The sequence below is a fragment of the Squalius cephalus genome, assembly GCF_949319135.1.
Source record: "Squalius cephalus genome assembly, chromosome: 6".
NCBI classification, from domain to species: Eukaryota; Metazoa; Chordata; class Actinopteri; order Cypriniformes; family Leuciscidae; genus Squalius; species Squalius cephalus.
Genome location: NC_137127.1, coordinates 17940610 through 17955828, shown reverse-complemented (window position 1 = coordinate 17955828; position 15219 = coordinate 17940610). Strand labels below are relative to the sequence as shown.

The 15219-nt window shown below is 36.7% G+C and overlaps 1 protein-coding gene across 2 annotated transcripts in view; it reads right to left on the bottom strand.

Moving 5' to 3' along the window:
• Nucleotides 1-15219, bottom strand: part of ano2a (anoctamin 2a) — a 43161-nt gene that overhangs the window by 25816 nt on the left and 2126 nt on the right. The window contains exons 3-16 of one of the 2 annotated variants that reach the window (XM_079873666.1): nucleotides 14001-14306; nucleotides 11771-11863; nucleotides 8538-8689; nucleotides 8384-8438; nucleotides 7326-7377; nucleotides 7158-7213; nucleotides 6995-7042; nucleotides 6747-6811; nucleotides 5819-5953; nucleotides 5242-5402; nucleotides 5048-5130; nucleotides 2744-2755; nucleotides 1914-1991; nucleotides 790-855 (exon numbers count right to left, since the gene is read on the bottom strand). In XM_079873666.1, coding sequence (XP_079729792.1) covers nucleotides 790-855; nucleotides 1914-1991; nucleotides 2744-2755; nucleotides 5048-5130; nucleotides 5242-5402; nucleotides 5819-5953; nucleotides 6747-6811; nucleotides 6995-7042; nucleotides 7158-7213; nucleotides 7326-7377; nucleotides 8384-8438; nucleotides 8538-8689; nucleotides 11771-11863; nucleotides 14001-14306 — 1362 coding nt within the window. The remainder of the gene's footprint in view (nucleotides 1-789; nucleotides 856-1913; nucleotides 1992-2743; nucleotides 2756-5047; nucleotides 5131-5241; nucleotides 5403-5818; nucleotides 5954-6746; nucleotides 6812-6994; nucleotides 7043-7157; nucleotides 7214-7325; nucleotides 7378-8383; nucleotides 8439-8537; nucleotides 8690-11770; nucleotides 11864-14000; nucleotides 14307-15219) is intronic. The other variant, XM_079873667.1, reaches the window with a different exon arrangement.

The following is a 15219-nucleotide window of genomic DNA, read 5'->3' as shown; positions in this document are numbered from 1 at the left end:
GGTTTTATGTAACAGAATAGGAAATAGTTTTGTACTTGGAACAAACTCATCATTTAATGTAAGTAAGGGTGATTTGATTGAAGTGCATGCTGAAGTTAACGAACAGCATGGATCCTAACCCCCCTTCCCCCAGACGCACACGCAAGAAATTTGAATTAAAACTCTATACTCTCTCAGGTACACGCACATAAACAGTGAACATGTGTCTTTGATTAGAGGAAGGACACCACTCTAACTTGTGTTTTAATCCAGCTCTGACTCTAATCCTGTATAATCTAGTGTGGAATACCCAGAGAGGTAATCTGCTTTGAGTGCCGTGTGTAGTAAAGCGTGTACACCAAGAGATAGTGTTTGAGCGCATACGTGTGTTGTGTGTATGCGGCGCGGGCCTGACACTACGCACAAGGGCACAATGACAGTAACAAAAATCCGCAAAATCACATCAAGTGAAATTGCGACCAAACTGCTCATTTCAAATGGGAAAAACAAGGCGTCAACAGTCTTCTCTGTTGGACTGTGTAATTCATTATCTAATTAATTAAATGGCCCAAAAGAAGAAGAAAAAGATAAGAGAGCGCTAATGCGGGGTGAGATAAGGAGAAAGACGGATATGAGCCGGGGTGGCCAGGTGGGGTCCGACTGAGGTCAGCGCAGTGACCACTCAATGACTGACAGCTGAGAACTAACTGCATTATCCCTGAAGCCCCGCCTCTTCTGGTTAAGTTGATTAGCTTGCTCTCTCCTAGGCAAACACACAGTAAACTCTCAAATTATCTCCCCCCTCCTCACCGATGACTGCCCTCCTTTAGCATACAGTAGCTTCTCTCTTCCTTTGTCATCTGTTCCTGCGTCCGGCTAGAACACAGAGCAGAGATTAAAAGCACTGCGCACACACGCACTCAGTCTCTCATATCTACTTGGAAATATTTGCGTGGTATTCCAAGTATTTCAGCTCAGTGCATTTTTACGCAATAATTAAAATTCAAAACTTCACCTTGAGATCCTGAATAGTGAATTAGATTAACCAAAGACACACATATATTAAATGCAATGTGTAGAGTATATCTATTGAAATGTGTATCATGATTTCCTAAATAAATCCTAATGGGAATTTAAAGGGAATCAAATGAGATGATTAATTTAAATGATTATACTTATTGGTAAACCTGATTTCACAAAGTACAACATGTTCCTGGATCAACATCTTTGTTGATCCTGGAACAACATTCCAATAAACCAATCAGATTTGAGGAACAAACAAACAAAGTGTACAAAGGAACAAAGTGTACATTTTATCTCAAAATTAGGCTTACAACAAGGGTTAGATTAGTGTCTAATAAAGGGTTTTCCTCTGATATTAGGGATAAACTATGGTTAGGTTTAGTGGTATAAGGTTAGGTATAAGTTTTTGGACAGGAATGCTGTTCCAGGATGATCAAAATGTTAATCCAGGATACTCACTTGGCAAAATTACGGCAACCTACAATTATTTTATTTTATTTAAAAAATATCCTAATTATTATAAAAACTCCAATAGGAGTTCTGTACTGTTTCTTCAGAATTTTGTCAAGAATCCAATTATTTGTTAAAAAAAAATTTTTCAGTAATTTTCTATACACTAAAATCAGAGATGATATTCGCATGATATCGGGAATTGTGATTTCCAAGCTTGAAAATGTCTATTATTAAAATCTTAAAGACATGGAGAAATCATTGTTTTATCATGAATATAAATTTTTCTATAGTTATACTTTTTGAGGGTACAATCTTTCTAAAATTATTTAAAGTATATAAGTAATAAGTATATAAAGTACTTATTCATTTATCATCACAAACAACTTGGAAAGTTATGGGAAAATCATGGATCAATTACAATTAATCGGTCAAAATGTGTGGGAACCTTAATAGTTTACCTCTTCCTTCTTCTTCTTCTTTGCCGCTTTCTCTTGTTTCTTAAGAAGAAAGTCCTCATATGCTGGTCGTAGCTCATTCTGGGATTTAAACACAGAAACATGCATCAAGCTTTGTGATGAAGGACTCCAAATCCAACATCAGTTCCTCAGACATGCATAAGCAAAACAGTCTCCATAGAAACAGGATTCACAAACACATACAAATAGAAATAATTATCTTGGTTCCGCATTAAATCACTTTCTTGTCTTGAGGCTAAAGACGCTGATATGGTACAAAAATGCAAGTTCATTAAAAAGCACATAACCCGCAGGGCTTTTCTGGTTAATATGCAAACACACTGCTGTAGACTCAATCTGTTAGACCACCATCCAATACAAGAGTGGTATATAGTCTTATGTTCAAAACACAATGCATAAGCTGATATATTTATAATTTAAAATGTGTTTAAGGTGACGGGTAGCATTTTCAACGTTACAAATAAGGTTGTGATTATCTGTCAAGTACAATGTGGTCAGGATTATGGCACTGAGGTTAATGGTATAAAACCACGGTAAAGGATTCGTTGGCACACAGGTTACTACAAAGTTAATCCACTGTAAATCTCTCCTCCTCTTCCTATGAATTCAGGGTTTATTCATCAAACAGCATCACCACAGACTCAGATGCAAAATTGATCCTCACGCTGCGCAGAAAATTGCAAACCGGAGATGGAGTGATGATAAGGGTGGGGGAAGTGTGATAGACGTGGTGAAAAATATGGTGTGCAATTGAGCATCTCGGGAGCAATATAGAAACAGAGACAGAAAGAAAGAGCAAAAGATAGGTTTACCTCAGCCCTTTCCTATTGGTGAGCATCAAAGCAAAGAAAACATGGAGTTAGACACACATATTTACAGCAGTTAATATGCGATGTAATTGAACTTCATTATTATAATTCATATTTGCATGATGCTCATGATCTCCATGGTGTCCTGTTGAGAGTGCAGTCCTTCATCCACTCAGAACACAATCTCATTACTCACACTTGTCCTATCACACACACATACACACCACCCTCTCCCAGTACACACACACACGCTTCAAACTTAATCCGCTCCCAGGTGAACAGTTCAGACCCTCAAGAACAATGAAAGCTTGAATCTTCCTAAAGCTAAATGAAGCCCAGGCCAGAATTGGCTATTATCTAGCATTATGTTTAACAATGCTTTATAAACTGTGTTGCAGTTTATCGCAGTGAATAGTTTTAAAGAGGGCAGCTATTGTAAGCAGTGCAAAAATATGATTACCCCACATTTTAAGAGGTGATGCTAGACATGGCATGAACCATGTTGCTTTGAGTGGCTAACTGGTTTTATAAAACTGCACCAAAAGCCATAAGATATAAGACATTAGGTTTCAATAAATATTTTAAGACCCCATGGAATCCAATGCGCTTTTAGCGCATGCGTGTTATCTTTGAGGATGATGTTATCTGTATGCTTATGATGCTCATCTCTGTAAAAAATGGTGACAAAATTCACTTTTAGCAAATACAGAACCATTCAAAAGTTTGGGCTCAGTAAGATAAAAAAAAAGAATACTTCTATTCAGCAAGGATGGATTAAATTGATAAAAAATGACAGCAAAGACTTACAATGTTACAAAAAAATAAATACTGTTCTTTTGAACTTTCTATTTATCAAAGATCATGGTTTCCACTAAAATCTTAAAGGGATGGTTCGGAGTAAAATCAACTTAGGGTCCTTTGCACCATGACATCGAGCTAAACACCCCCCCAGAAGCCTTTTTCCCCTTGCTCGAACATTATTTAACCTTATTTTGAGATTTAGAGATCAGCCGGAAGGCTTAGTGCAGGCGCTAATGGATCCTATGATTTATCTCGTAAATTACCCCACTAATAATGCCCAGAATGGTACCAAACTTATACAGTAGTACAAATAGGTTCTGTACTCATAAAACGAGGCATTGGAAAGTTTGTAAGTACATCAGGAGTTTATTTAAATAACACTTGCCTGACGGCTCATGCTACAGCTCACCCGGACGTCGACGTCACTTCAGTGGTTTGGGAAAAGCACATAAAAGTCCTGGCAGAAAGCGATGCATAAGGATGTAGTGTAACGACGCCCAGTTCCAGGAATGCACTAATATTTTGTTGGTAGTTCCAGTTTGCAACAATTATTAGTTAACACTAAGTTGTTAACACTTCGGAAAAAATAACAATTCGTCGTTACACTACATCCTGTTTGGCTCGAGGTCATGGAGCAAAGGACCTTAGGTTGATTTTACTCCGAACCATCCCTTTAAGCAACTGTTTACAAATACAATAATCAGAATAATCGATAATAATCATAAATGTTTCTTGAGCATTAAATCTGCATTTTATAAGGATTTCTGAAGGATCGTGTGACACTGAAGACTGGAGTAATGATGCTGAAAATTCAGCTTTGTGTCACAGGAATAAATTATATTTTTAAAGGAGAACTCCGGTCAATTTTAACATTGAGCTCATTTTTTTGTAAATTTGGAGTGCTGTCAGTACAGAGAACGACGACAAAAATCGGTGTTGCCTACACCTTGTTATCCTCTTTTTAAAATATGCACCCTGTTGACTTCAATAGGGCAAGTTTTAAACCTGCTTTTAGCCTCTTAACATCCTTGATGTGTCCTTACAAGTGCCCAGCCATGTTGAGATATGAATAAAAGTGAAGTTAATTCAGCCAGCGCACATACCTGTATTTACTTCCTGTTTTCGGTCGAAGTCCAAAGTAGTTTTAGATATTTTTTAGATATTAGTTTTAGAAAAAAGATATTTTTGATCAAATAAATGCGGCCTTGGTGAGCATTAGAGACTTCTGTCAAAAACATTTAAAAAAATCTTATCAGCCCCAAACTTTTGAATGTTAGTGTCTTTCTCTTCTAGGAAACCCAAGTAAAAATACTGACACATTGTGCACAAAACATGTTTGTATAGTAAAATACTCTCTAGAATGAGAATTCCCTGCATCCAACTAGTAGCAAGTAGCAAAAGTTTGCTCATGGCTGTGACTTAACTTGAAGCCTATTGACATAGATATTCTGTGGCTTTAAGGTGATCATGTTTCTAGATTTCTAAAATGCTTTGGGTTTTACTCGCCTCATCATCTTCCATGCCGGTAAGATCCCAGCTGTGCTGTAGACATCGCTGCCTCCTCTTCCAGTGTTCTAGAAACACTGCCGCTAAACACACACGCACAATTATCAATTCCTCTTTAAACCAGCATTTTTCTTCTCAATATATTATAAATGTACAGTAAACACAGTTTATCATCAAATGTTTACAGCTCATACCCCAGAGTGACATAAAGATGGCAAAGCCCATGGTGGCGTGGTTATCAAACAGATAGCTGGCACGTGCAGTACTGCAGATACTGCTCAGCTGCCAGTAATCACACACACGATCACATAGAGGACACATGGTAAAATTAAGATGCTCATTGCACATCTCTTGACTGAAAGAGAGAGAGAGAGAAATTATTGATTATATAATAAAATTCACTGAAATACATGAATATAGATTTTCTTAGAAAATGGTTCTTTTTAAAAAAAAAACACGTGTGCTTCACGAATTTCAGAAAATGAAACATCCCCACAAGGAAAAAGGGTTCATAAAGCAAATAAATCATTCTAATTCAAATGTAAATATTCCAAAATACATATTTTAGAGTTAGGCTAGTTTAGATTTCAATAGTAAGCCTCCACAAAGAAAATGGCTTAATAGACACTCTAAATAAAGTCTTACTGAAAACCTGTGAGGGTTTGATTTAGGGTTAGGGGATGGAAAAAAATGTATTTGTCCGTTAAAAATGACAAAAGTCAATAAAAAGACCCCACCATGATAGAGAAACAAACATGTGAGTGTGTTTACCTGGGCACATTGGTGTCTACGGTGAGGCATCCGTACAGGAATACTGCGACTCCTAAAGCTGAGGCAGGAATCAGCAGCTGTGTGTACACTCCTAACCAGGCAAAATACAGGCCAATCTTCTCTCCAAAGTACTTCCTGTTGAAGACATGAAAATGGTTTCACAAAAAAAGATAAACAACCACTGAACACCAACACATAAAAGCTGTTTTCAAAAAACGACTGCATGGAATGTGAACCTACAAAGATCGAATGCCATTCACAAAGTTTTACACATCCTCCGAAAACAAGATAACATGACCGTGCTTATTGCGTTTCGTCTGGACGCTCTGAGGCGCAACGAATTTATGATTTATACGAAAAAATACCCACAGTGGATTCTCCTATTGCAACAACTTACATTTTTCTTAGTGATATTTGGCACCAGTTTATCAGTAGTGAAGATTTGGTTCTCTTCGTCTCGCTGGATGGAAACGGTGTTTTATTCACAATTTATTCAGGCGATATTCCAATTTTGTGCATAAGTTAAATTCGCAACTTTGGATGGAAACATAGCTAATGTCTCAGTGTTTAATGTCTCAATGGGAAATAAACCCCTGAATGGCATACTAATGGTAGTCAATGAACAATAAAATGGGTTAAGAGAAAGTATTTTAACATTAAAAAAATTCTTACATACTTCACTTTTAAGTAGGCATTTTGGGATAGGCAATGGGATTTTTTTCAGTTGTTTTATCACCTGCCAGGTGAAAATCTTAAAAGATACTGAAAAGAGACACATCTCTCCTTAACAAGCCATATGCTTTGAGGTAGAACTATTTATAGCAGTCCGCAAAAATACACACATATGACAGTTTTCATTAAGGAAAACCTGTCAATAACCATCTGTGCACTGAATAAAATCTTTCACAGAACCAGATGTTAGTGATACCTGATAAGGTCCATTGGCTGATATTTGTAGAAAGCTCCATAATTGGCCCATTCCTCATGCAACATCTGCAATATACACAAATATCACTCTGTAATATTAGCTGTTCAGCTTTTGTATTATTATTCTCTCTTCTTAGAGACCCGCACACACGTCTTACAAGAATAAGCAGCTTACTGCTGTTTTATCAGTCAAAACAAAGCTAATAAATGTGACACAGCCATCCAATCAGAGCAGGCTGCAGGTCTCACCTGTCTGTCGTTGCGATGCTCTCTATCTTCTGAGCTGTCAAAGTCTCCCTGCAGCAGTGACAACACACACAGAGCTCTACCCAAACCTCATCACACATATACACTGAACTAACAGACAATTACATATCAGCTTCACCCAAACTAGGTAAAATGCAACACTTACATCATGTAGAGGGAAGGCAGAATCATAAACCCCTTTGGCTAGCAAAGACGTAATGCCTGAGACAGAAATGAGAGAGAATTTGACTATCTGTAGCAAAAAAATATTTAATGAACCAAACTAAATGTCAGTAAAACAATCCAGTTTAAAATAGTATAGTTAGGAACATACCCATTGTTTGACAGGTCTGTGAGCAGGCTGTGCGCCTCAGAATTTCATAAACCTGCGAGAGAGAGAGGACACAACACAAAATACACCATCGTTCAAAAATCAGGTCTGTAAGAAGTTTTAATATTTTTGAAAAAGGTCTCTTCTTCTCATCAAGGCTGCACTTATTTGATCAAAATGCAGTAAAAACAGTAATATTGTGAAATATTAATACAATCTAAAATGACTGTTTTCTATTTGAATATATTTTAAAATGTCATTTACTGTATTCCTCCAATGGCATGATCCTTCAGATCTCATTCTAATATTCTGCTCAAGAAACAGATATTTAAAACAGTTGTGGTGCTTAATATATTTTTTTGTTTTTGGTTCTTTGAATAGAAAGTTCAAAAGAGCAGCATTTATTAGAAATGGAAAACTTTAGTAATATTATAAATGTCTTTACTGTCACTTTTGATCAATTTAATGCAACCTTGCTGAACAAAAGTATTAATTTCTTCTTTTTTTTTAAAACGTGACCCCAAACCTTTGAATGAGAGTGTACATTAAAATCTAACAAAGAATTGTAAACATACATTAATGCAATAGTTAACCCTGAAAATTAAAGTCCAATTTTGACCTATCATGCTCTTTTAATATAATGAAAGTGAATGAGGATTTGACCAAAAGACCAAAAATAACCATAAAATGGCCACACTTAACCAGTTAAGTTATTAACTGAATATTCAGCTTAGTTCTCATGTGAGTCCATGAGAAAATGTCTAATTCATGAATAAATTGTTCTTTTCAGTAAATCAGCTCACAAAACTGGTCTGAATGATTAATTGAGTTCACTGATATACATTTGTGTCTACTATACGACAAAAAAGACAATTGCTATAGTTTTACGATTCTTTTATGGTGCTTTTCTATCATTTTTTTAAGCTTGAAAGCTCCAGTCCCCAATTCTTGCAACTGTACAGGGAGAAAAATGGATCATTCAAAATGTCTCACTTTGTGTGTTTGGAATGGCACGATGGTGAGTAAATGACATGATTTTAATTTTTGCGTTTGATACTCACAATTCGACCTCGGACTGCATTGCTGAACAAGCTGTTTTTTGACTTTATATCAAATCTGCAAAATAAAAGGAAAACAATTAGGCCAATGTGTGGGTTTGCCTATTGTAAATGCGCTTTTATGATAATCTGGATGTCTGCAAGCGCTGGCACTCACAGGTGTAGCTTGTCTCTGCTGAACGGCTGGGATAGGACACGTGCGCGTGGGTTCTGGGGCTCTGGTACGCCCGGCTGGAACGGCTGATTGATCTTCGCCCAAAGCGAGCTTATTACGCCCATGAGCCCCGTCTTCTCTTTCAGCTGATACGTCTGAAAAAACAAGCATAAGGGAACTGAAATGAAAGAGAGATTAATCCATTTATATCCAGTGCTAAAGACAGATGAGACACACTAAGAGTTGAGACCAGGGTCAGACGACGTGACGCCACAAGTGTAGAGTGAGAATATCTCGTTTTGAAGGCAAACAGAAGCACATGTATGATGCGGGTCCATATGTTTCAACAGCTAATCCACCATTATCAGATTATATCATTCAATACAACTCACAACCTCAAAGGACAAATCATTCTTTCAGGATGAAAGCCAAATCTAAATGTATGGGGAAACACAACGCTAACAATCGTCTTAGTATGCGACCTATATGACAAATGTCCCTTGCAGGAATTTGAAAACATTTTACAAGTAATCGGCTTGTTGACTGTATAATCAGATAACATTTTTTTTCTCTGCAGTGTTCAGACTTTGAGAATTGACTTTTGGCATTACAACTGCTCTTAGACCGGGCCAACCCGGAGCACTTACAAAGACGATCATGGAGCCAAAGCTCTTAACCTGAAAAAACATGACACTCTTGGGCTGTGCCAGTGTCTATAGTTGGGGTGACTGTGGAGTCTGTACAGCTCGGACTTACAGACCAGTGAAACATTCTCATAGGGATCTTAATATTGACATTAGCTTATTTGTCAATGCAATATGCAGTAAAATATCAAGTCATATAAATTATACATGCATGTATACATATGTATATGTATATGTAACATACATTTGGTTTTTCAGATTTGCTCTGATGGCAACTGTTTGGTGTTCAACACCTTTAAGTTCACAAATGCAATGTGAAACATTCTAACACTGGAAGTGACCAAGCATTGCAGCAGGCAGATCAGCAGTTAGCTAGAAGCGAGATTTCAAATTTCATATTCTACTTTATTTTCAATATATTGGTTTAAACAAACACTGCATATATTAAAATAGCACAATCATTTTACATTCATAATTAGAAACAAAAGATGATTTAAATAAGTCAGTGGAGGCATCCTAAGTGAACTTAAGTTAATTAAATATATAAATACATTTGTAATCATCAATTCATGATATTTGTGAATAAATACACTACTGTTCAAAGGTTTGGGGTTGGTAAATTTATTTTAAAAAATGTTTTTGAAAGTTCTCTTAAGCTCACCAAGGCTGCATTTATTTGATCAAAAATACAGTAAAAACAGGAATACTATGAAATATTACAATTGTAAAAAACTGTTTTCTGATTATATATATATTAAAAAATTTCATGAATTCCTTTGATGGCAAAGATGAGTTTTCAGCATCATTACTCCAGTCTTCAATGATTTCTGAAGGACCATGTGCCATTCTAATATGCTGATTTGCTGATTATCAGTTTTGAAATGGTTGTGCAGATTAATATTTTTGTGCAAACTATGACACCTATTTTCAGGATTCTTTGATGAATGGAAAGTTTAAAAGAACAGAATTTAACAAATATTATACATGTCTTTTCTGTAAATTTGTATCAATTTAATTCTTCCTTGCTGAATAAAGGTATTTAAACATTTATCTACAATGGATTGGGAAAATAAAGTGGCTAGAATAGCTTTGCGGTGTGACAATAATAGGATCTGTCCTGTCGACTGATGGACCGGGAGCCACCAGTATAGAGAGATTTGTTCATTATAATGGGATCTTTTAGGTTTTGATGGTGTCACAATTCAGCAATCAGATCTATTGTACACATGGTTTAATTAAAGGTCCCCTATTATGCAAAATTCACTTTTGCATGCTGTTTGGACATAAATGTGTGTTGGCAGTGTGTGTACACAACCAGCCAATAGTGATACAAATCTACTCACTCCTTTTTTATTAATCCCCATAAATCATCAGCAGTGTCTCCCAATGACCTGTTTTCAGAATGCTGTTTTAGTGACGTCACTACAGCCACAGGCCCCGCCCACGAGTGTTGACAGACACTGCCGTTTCAACATAGACCCGCCCTGATCGCGTTCACAGCTGCTGCACTGACGAGAATGTCTCCCAAGCATTGTAGGTGTTGTGTGGCTGGATGTATTAATCCACATAGCTCTCTATTTACTCCCGAAATCTGAGGCAGCCACTGAAGACGAGGTGGAATTATTTTGTTTTTAAAGAAAATGCTCCCTCAACTCTACCGAAATTTGTTTATGTACTTGCGCACTTTATAACTTACTGTATTTACTCAGCTCTTACGGTGATTTTATAAAGTAAAACTGACGCTTCATCTTTTGTGTGATGTACAATAAACTTTATTAAACTCATCAGTATATGTTTGATCATCATTCAGACCTGGTCCGAAACAGCAGACTTGTAGGCTATAACTTACAAGCAGATGACAAATACGTTATAACCGTAATTAAACTACTAAACTATACCTGTTCCATCTCTATACAGCACTCTGACTCTGTAGGCATTATTGTCCGACTCGAAATGAACACCGTTAATGAGAGTTTCTGATATTATCATCATTCCGTGAGATAAAATTGTCCTGAGAGAATGAGCGCGAGCTCATGAAGCTCCGCCCCCTGTGCTGTCCAGCAGCAGCTCATTTGCATTTAAAGGGCACACACTAAAACAGCGCGTTTTTCTGAGCCCCAAAAAATGACAATTTAAACATGCTGTAAAAAAATGATCTGTTGGGTATTTTGAGCTTAAACTTCACATACACACTCTGGGGATATCAGAGACTTATTTTACATCTTGTGAAAATGGGCATAATACGGGACGTTAAATCTTAGGAAATCTTTCCTGTAAATTCATGAACAAAAGTTCAATACAAAGATCAATACACTAGCAAAGTAAGGTTGTGGGTTTAAATTACCAAAGAACACATATAAGTTATATTGGATAAAAGGTTCTGTCAAATGCATGCATGTAAATTGTGTATCGATACATGTTTTCTGTGGGCCTGTTTGAGAGACAGATCAGACTCAAACTTAGGTCCCTGAGAGCTTTATAAGTGTCACAAATTATACATTACACACGGCATCACTGCTTTATACTTTATTCTCAAATACAGCTTTTTTAATGTGTTTTTCCCCCCCTTTAGAATGCTTCATAGTGACTGACCTTTTTAGTGGGCACTCTGATCTTAAGAAGTTCTGCCTCACGACTGAGAACAGACCAGGGAACATGAAGACGAGTAAACCGGACTGTCCTCATCTTGAAAGAAAACGAAAGAAAGAAACGGCATATGTTTAAAGAGTAAAGCACCATTGACTATGCAGTTCATGTCATTTTGGTTTGCAGGATGCAACTGAAAATTTTGTTCTAGATAAGGTGATTTAGCAGTCTTGATTAACACAAGCAGGGGTGCAAACACACACACACAGAGTCTATAAGAAGCAGCTGTTGCTAAAATGGTCTTATTCAGCGTGGATGAGTGACACAGACACACGCACACACAGACACATCAAACACAAACACCTCTGGCAATGAGGATCAACCATAATCTGCCTTTGGGATGGAGACAGCAGCACTCAAAGTTAATCCACACACACAACACAAATGATCTACCACATCACACCACCAACAATCAAACATACACCCACGTCACAGCTTTCACCCAGGATTTCGCTCTCATCACTCAATCTTTATGCTAAAATGAACCCTGGGGCAATTATAAGTTCTATGCAGACATAAAACATAAGAATATGCCTTTGCAGCTTAGAATTTATAATAGTTAGTTAAGCAATAAGCAACATACAAAAATCACTTGCAACTATATGCACTTGCATGGTATTATTTGTTGGTTTGAATTTCATTTATGTTTAGGCAGATGATTTTCATTATATTATTTATTATTATTATCATGGAAATAAAAACAAAAATTAGAATGGTCCTAAAATGGGCTTTATTTTCTTAATGCAAAATATATATATATCTCACAATATATATCCGGACAATTCTTCCTAAAAATTCACCCATATAGCATGTAGTGTGTTTTTAATGTGTACTCAAACCTGCATAATAACAATAAGAACTATATTTGGCTTCATGAGGGCATTTCCTCAGTATAAGCTAGTTTTGTGGGAAAAAGCTGCATGAGTCAACCAATCTACTCCTATTTAGAAATACTAAGCTCTCCCTGCTTCAACTAGGGAAAATCCATGATGCGGGGGGAACCAATCATCACTTTTGACAACCACATTTGTGTCTTTCGCAAATATCTTGCCTGGGGGCTACTGCTGCAGCGCTTCAGGAAAGCAAAAAAAAAAAAAACTTTTTGGCAGCTGTTAACTAGTATTAGAATATGCTGCATTGCTTGAAAATGAAAACTAGCTCCCTCTCAAAACAAGATAGACTTTTCTTAATGTGGGAGGGTTTGGGGTTTTCTAAACTGGGTCTCCACTTCTTAAGTTCCAAGGTCACCTTGGGAATCTTTTGATTGTGCTCATTCTGTTAGTATTGCACTCAAAACTGAACTCATCCCTGATTATTCATGGCTCAACACATGAGATGATGATATAGTAATATGTTTGCCAGGAAACTGATATAGATACATGAATGGCCAGACAAGAACACACATAGGCTATGTTCGGAATAGCATACTACTATGCTACTATTTTGCAATCTGCATATTGTCTGGCCTATTATGTTTGTAAAAACATAACAAATCCCATAATACACTTCAACTTCCATAACCATATGATGAATAAACTGGAAGTAACTGCATGATTTTACCTTTTTCTTGACTTATTAGATCAGAGTATTAATTGAATTTTAAGACATTTTATACAAGATGGATTTCTAAATGATAATTAGATACCACTAGCGAAATTACATACACTACTGTTCAAAAGTTTAGGATCAGCAATTTTTTAAATTAACGGGAAAAAAAATTACAATTATTCAACAAGGACGCATTAAATTGATCCAAAGTGACAGTAACGACATTTAAAACGTAAAGACATTCATAATTTATAATTTAGATTACAAAGAAATGCTGTTCTTTTGAAATCCAATTAGCATTTTAAAACGATTTCTGAAGGTTCATGTGACTGAATAAATTATCACAGGAATAAAATGCATTATTAAATATATGGTTGTTTTAATTATATTTTTATTTGTAACAATATTTCACAATATTACTGTTTTTGCTGTATTTTATCTATGCTGCATAATGTATCTAGTGAGATCATATGACAAAATTGTAGCATATTATACAGTTTTAAATGTTGCATAATGCATTCTGTTTCACATATTATTTAAGAATTAAACATAGTAGGCATTATACTGTGTAGTATGCAGTATGCTAGTATTCCATTCTGAACATAACCATACACACATACACACAAACCTCTTTGTCATGTTCAATCTCCAAGCCTTCCTCCTGAAGTCCTCTTTCAAATTCCTCCCTGATTTTATCTTTTAGTCCATCGGCGGGTTCCGTCCCAAGCCCCTCCTCCAGCACCACCTCCGAAATGTCGCCCTTCGTACTCCTGCGCGAAGGGGTGGGGCTTTGAGACGGCACGTTACCGTTAGAAACAACAGAGAGGCGGTGTTGGAGCTGACGTCTCTTGCAGTGATATACAAGAACGTAGTCCACTCTCCTCTGACCATCTGCAAAACAAAGCCCTCCACCTGGACCGGGGCCTGGCTCCACCTGAAAACACAACCGCATCTCAGTGACATCTAGACACATCTGCATAGCTCTACAGAGAAAGGCAGTGCATTACAGATTCTTGGAGATCTCTTAAAGCTACATAGCGAATAGTTGGCAGTTTCAGCTAAAAACTGAGGATCTGGGTCATCCACTGATTGGCTGGTAGTTCAAAGCAGTTGGATGTTTCCTGTCATACGTTTGATTAGAATTCTGCTTTTGAGGAAGGTGCATAACTAGGACGGTCCCTGAATGGATAAGTGCGTCAGCTGAAATTGCCAATTGTGGTTTTCATAATGTTCCCTCGACATGACAGAAACATTATGTTCAAATTATATAAGATAATATATTTTCCCTAAAGTGAAAAGGAAATAATAGAACTTATAAAACGTATATTTTCAAAAATCTTTTGAGGTTTGTTTTTTTACATTGTGAAATTGACTTGCAGAAGTTTTGTATTCAATGTGACACAATGAAAACACATTGCAAATGAAGCATGTTGAGATCTTGGGAAGTGCTTTCCTTCACTGGTGAATGGATTCTGGAATCTAACAGTAACTGTCCAGTATTGATATGAGTTTTTCAATGGCTCATGCCGATATCTAGAGATCTTTTACCTGTGGGTCCAACAATCTTTGTGTGACCAGCCAACAACTGAAATTAATTTTCTTATGACACCTTAAAGGGTAAGTTCACCACAATGAAAATTATCCCATTATTTACTCACCCTCAAGCCGTCATAGGTGTATATGACTTCCTTCTTTCAGCCAAATCGGTGAATGGTACCATTTTTTTGAAGCCTAAAAAAGTGCATCCATCCATCCTAAAAGTAATCCATACGGCTCCAGGGGGTTAATAACGGCCTTCTGAAGCAAAGCGATGCATTTTTGTAAGAAAAATATCCATATTTACAACT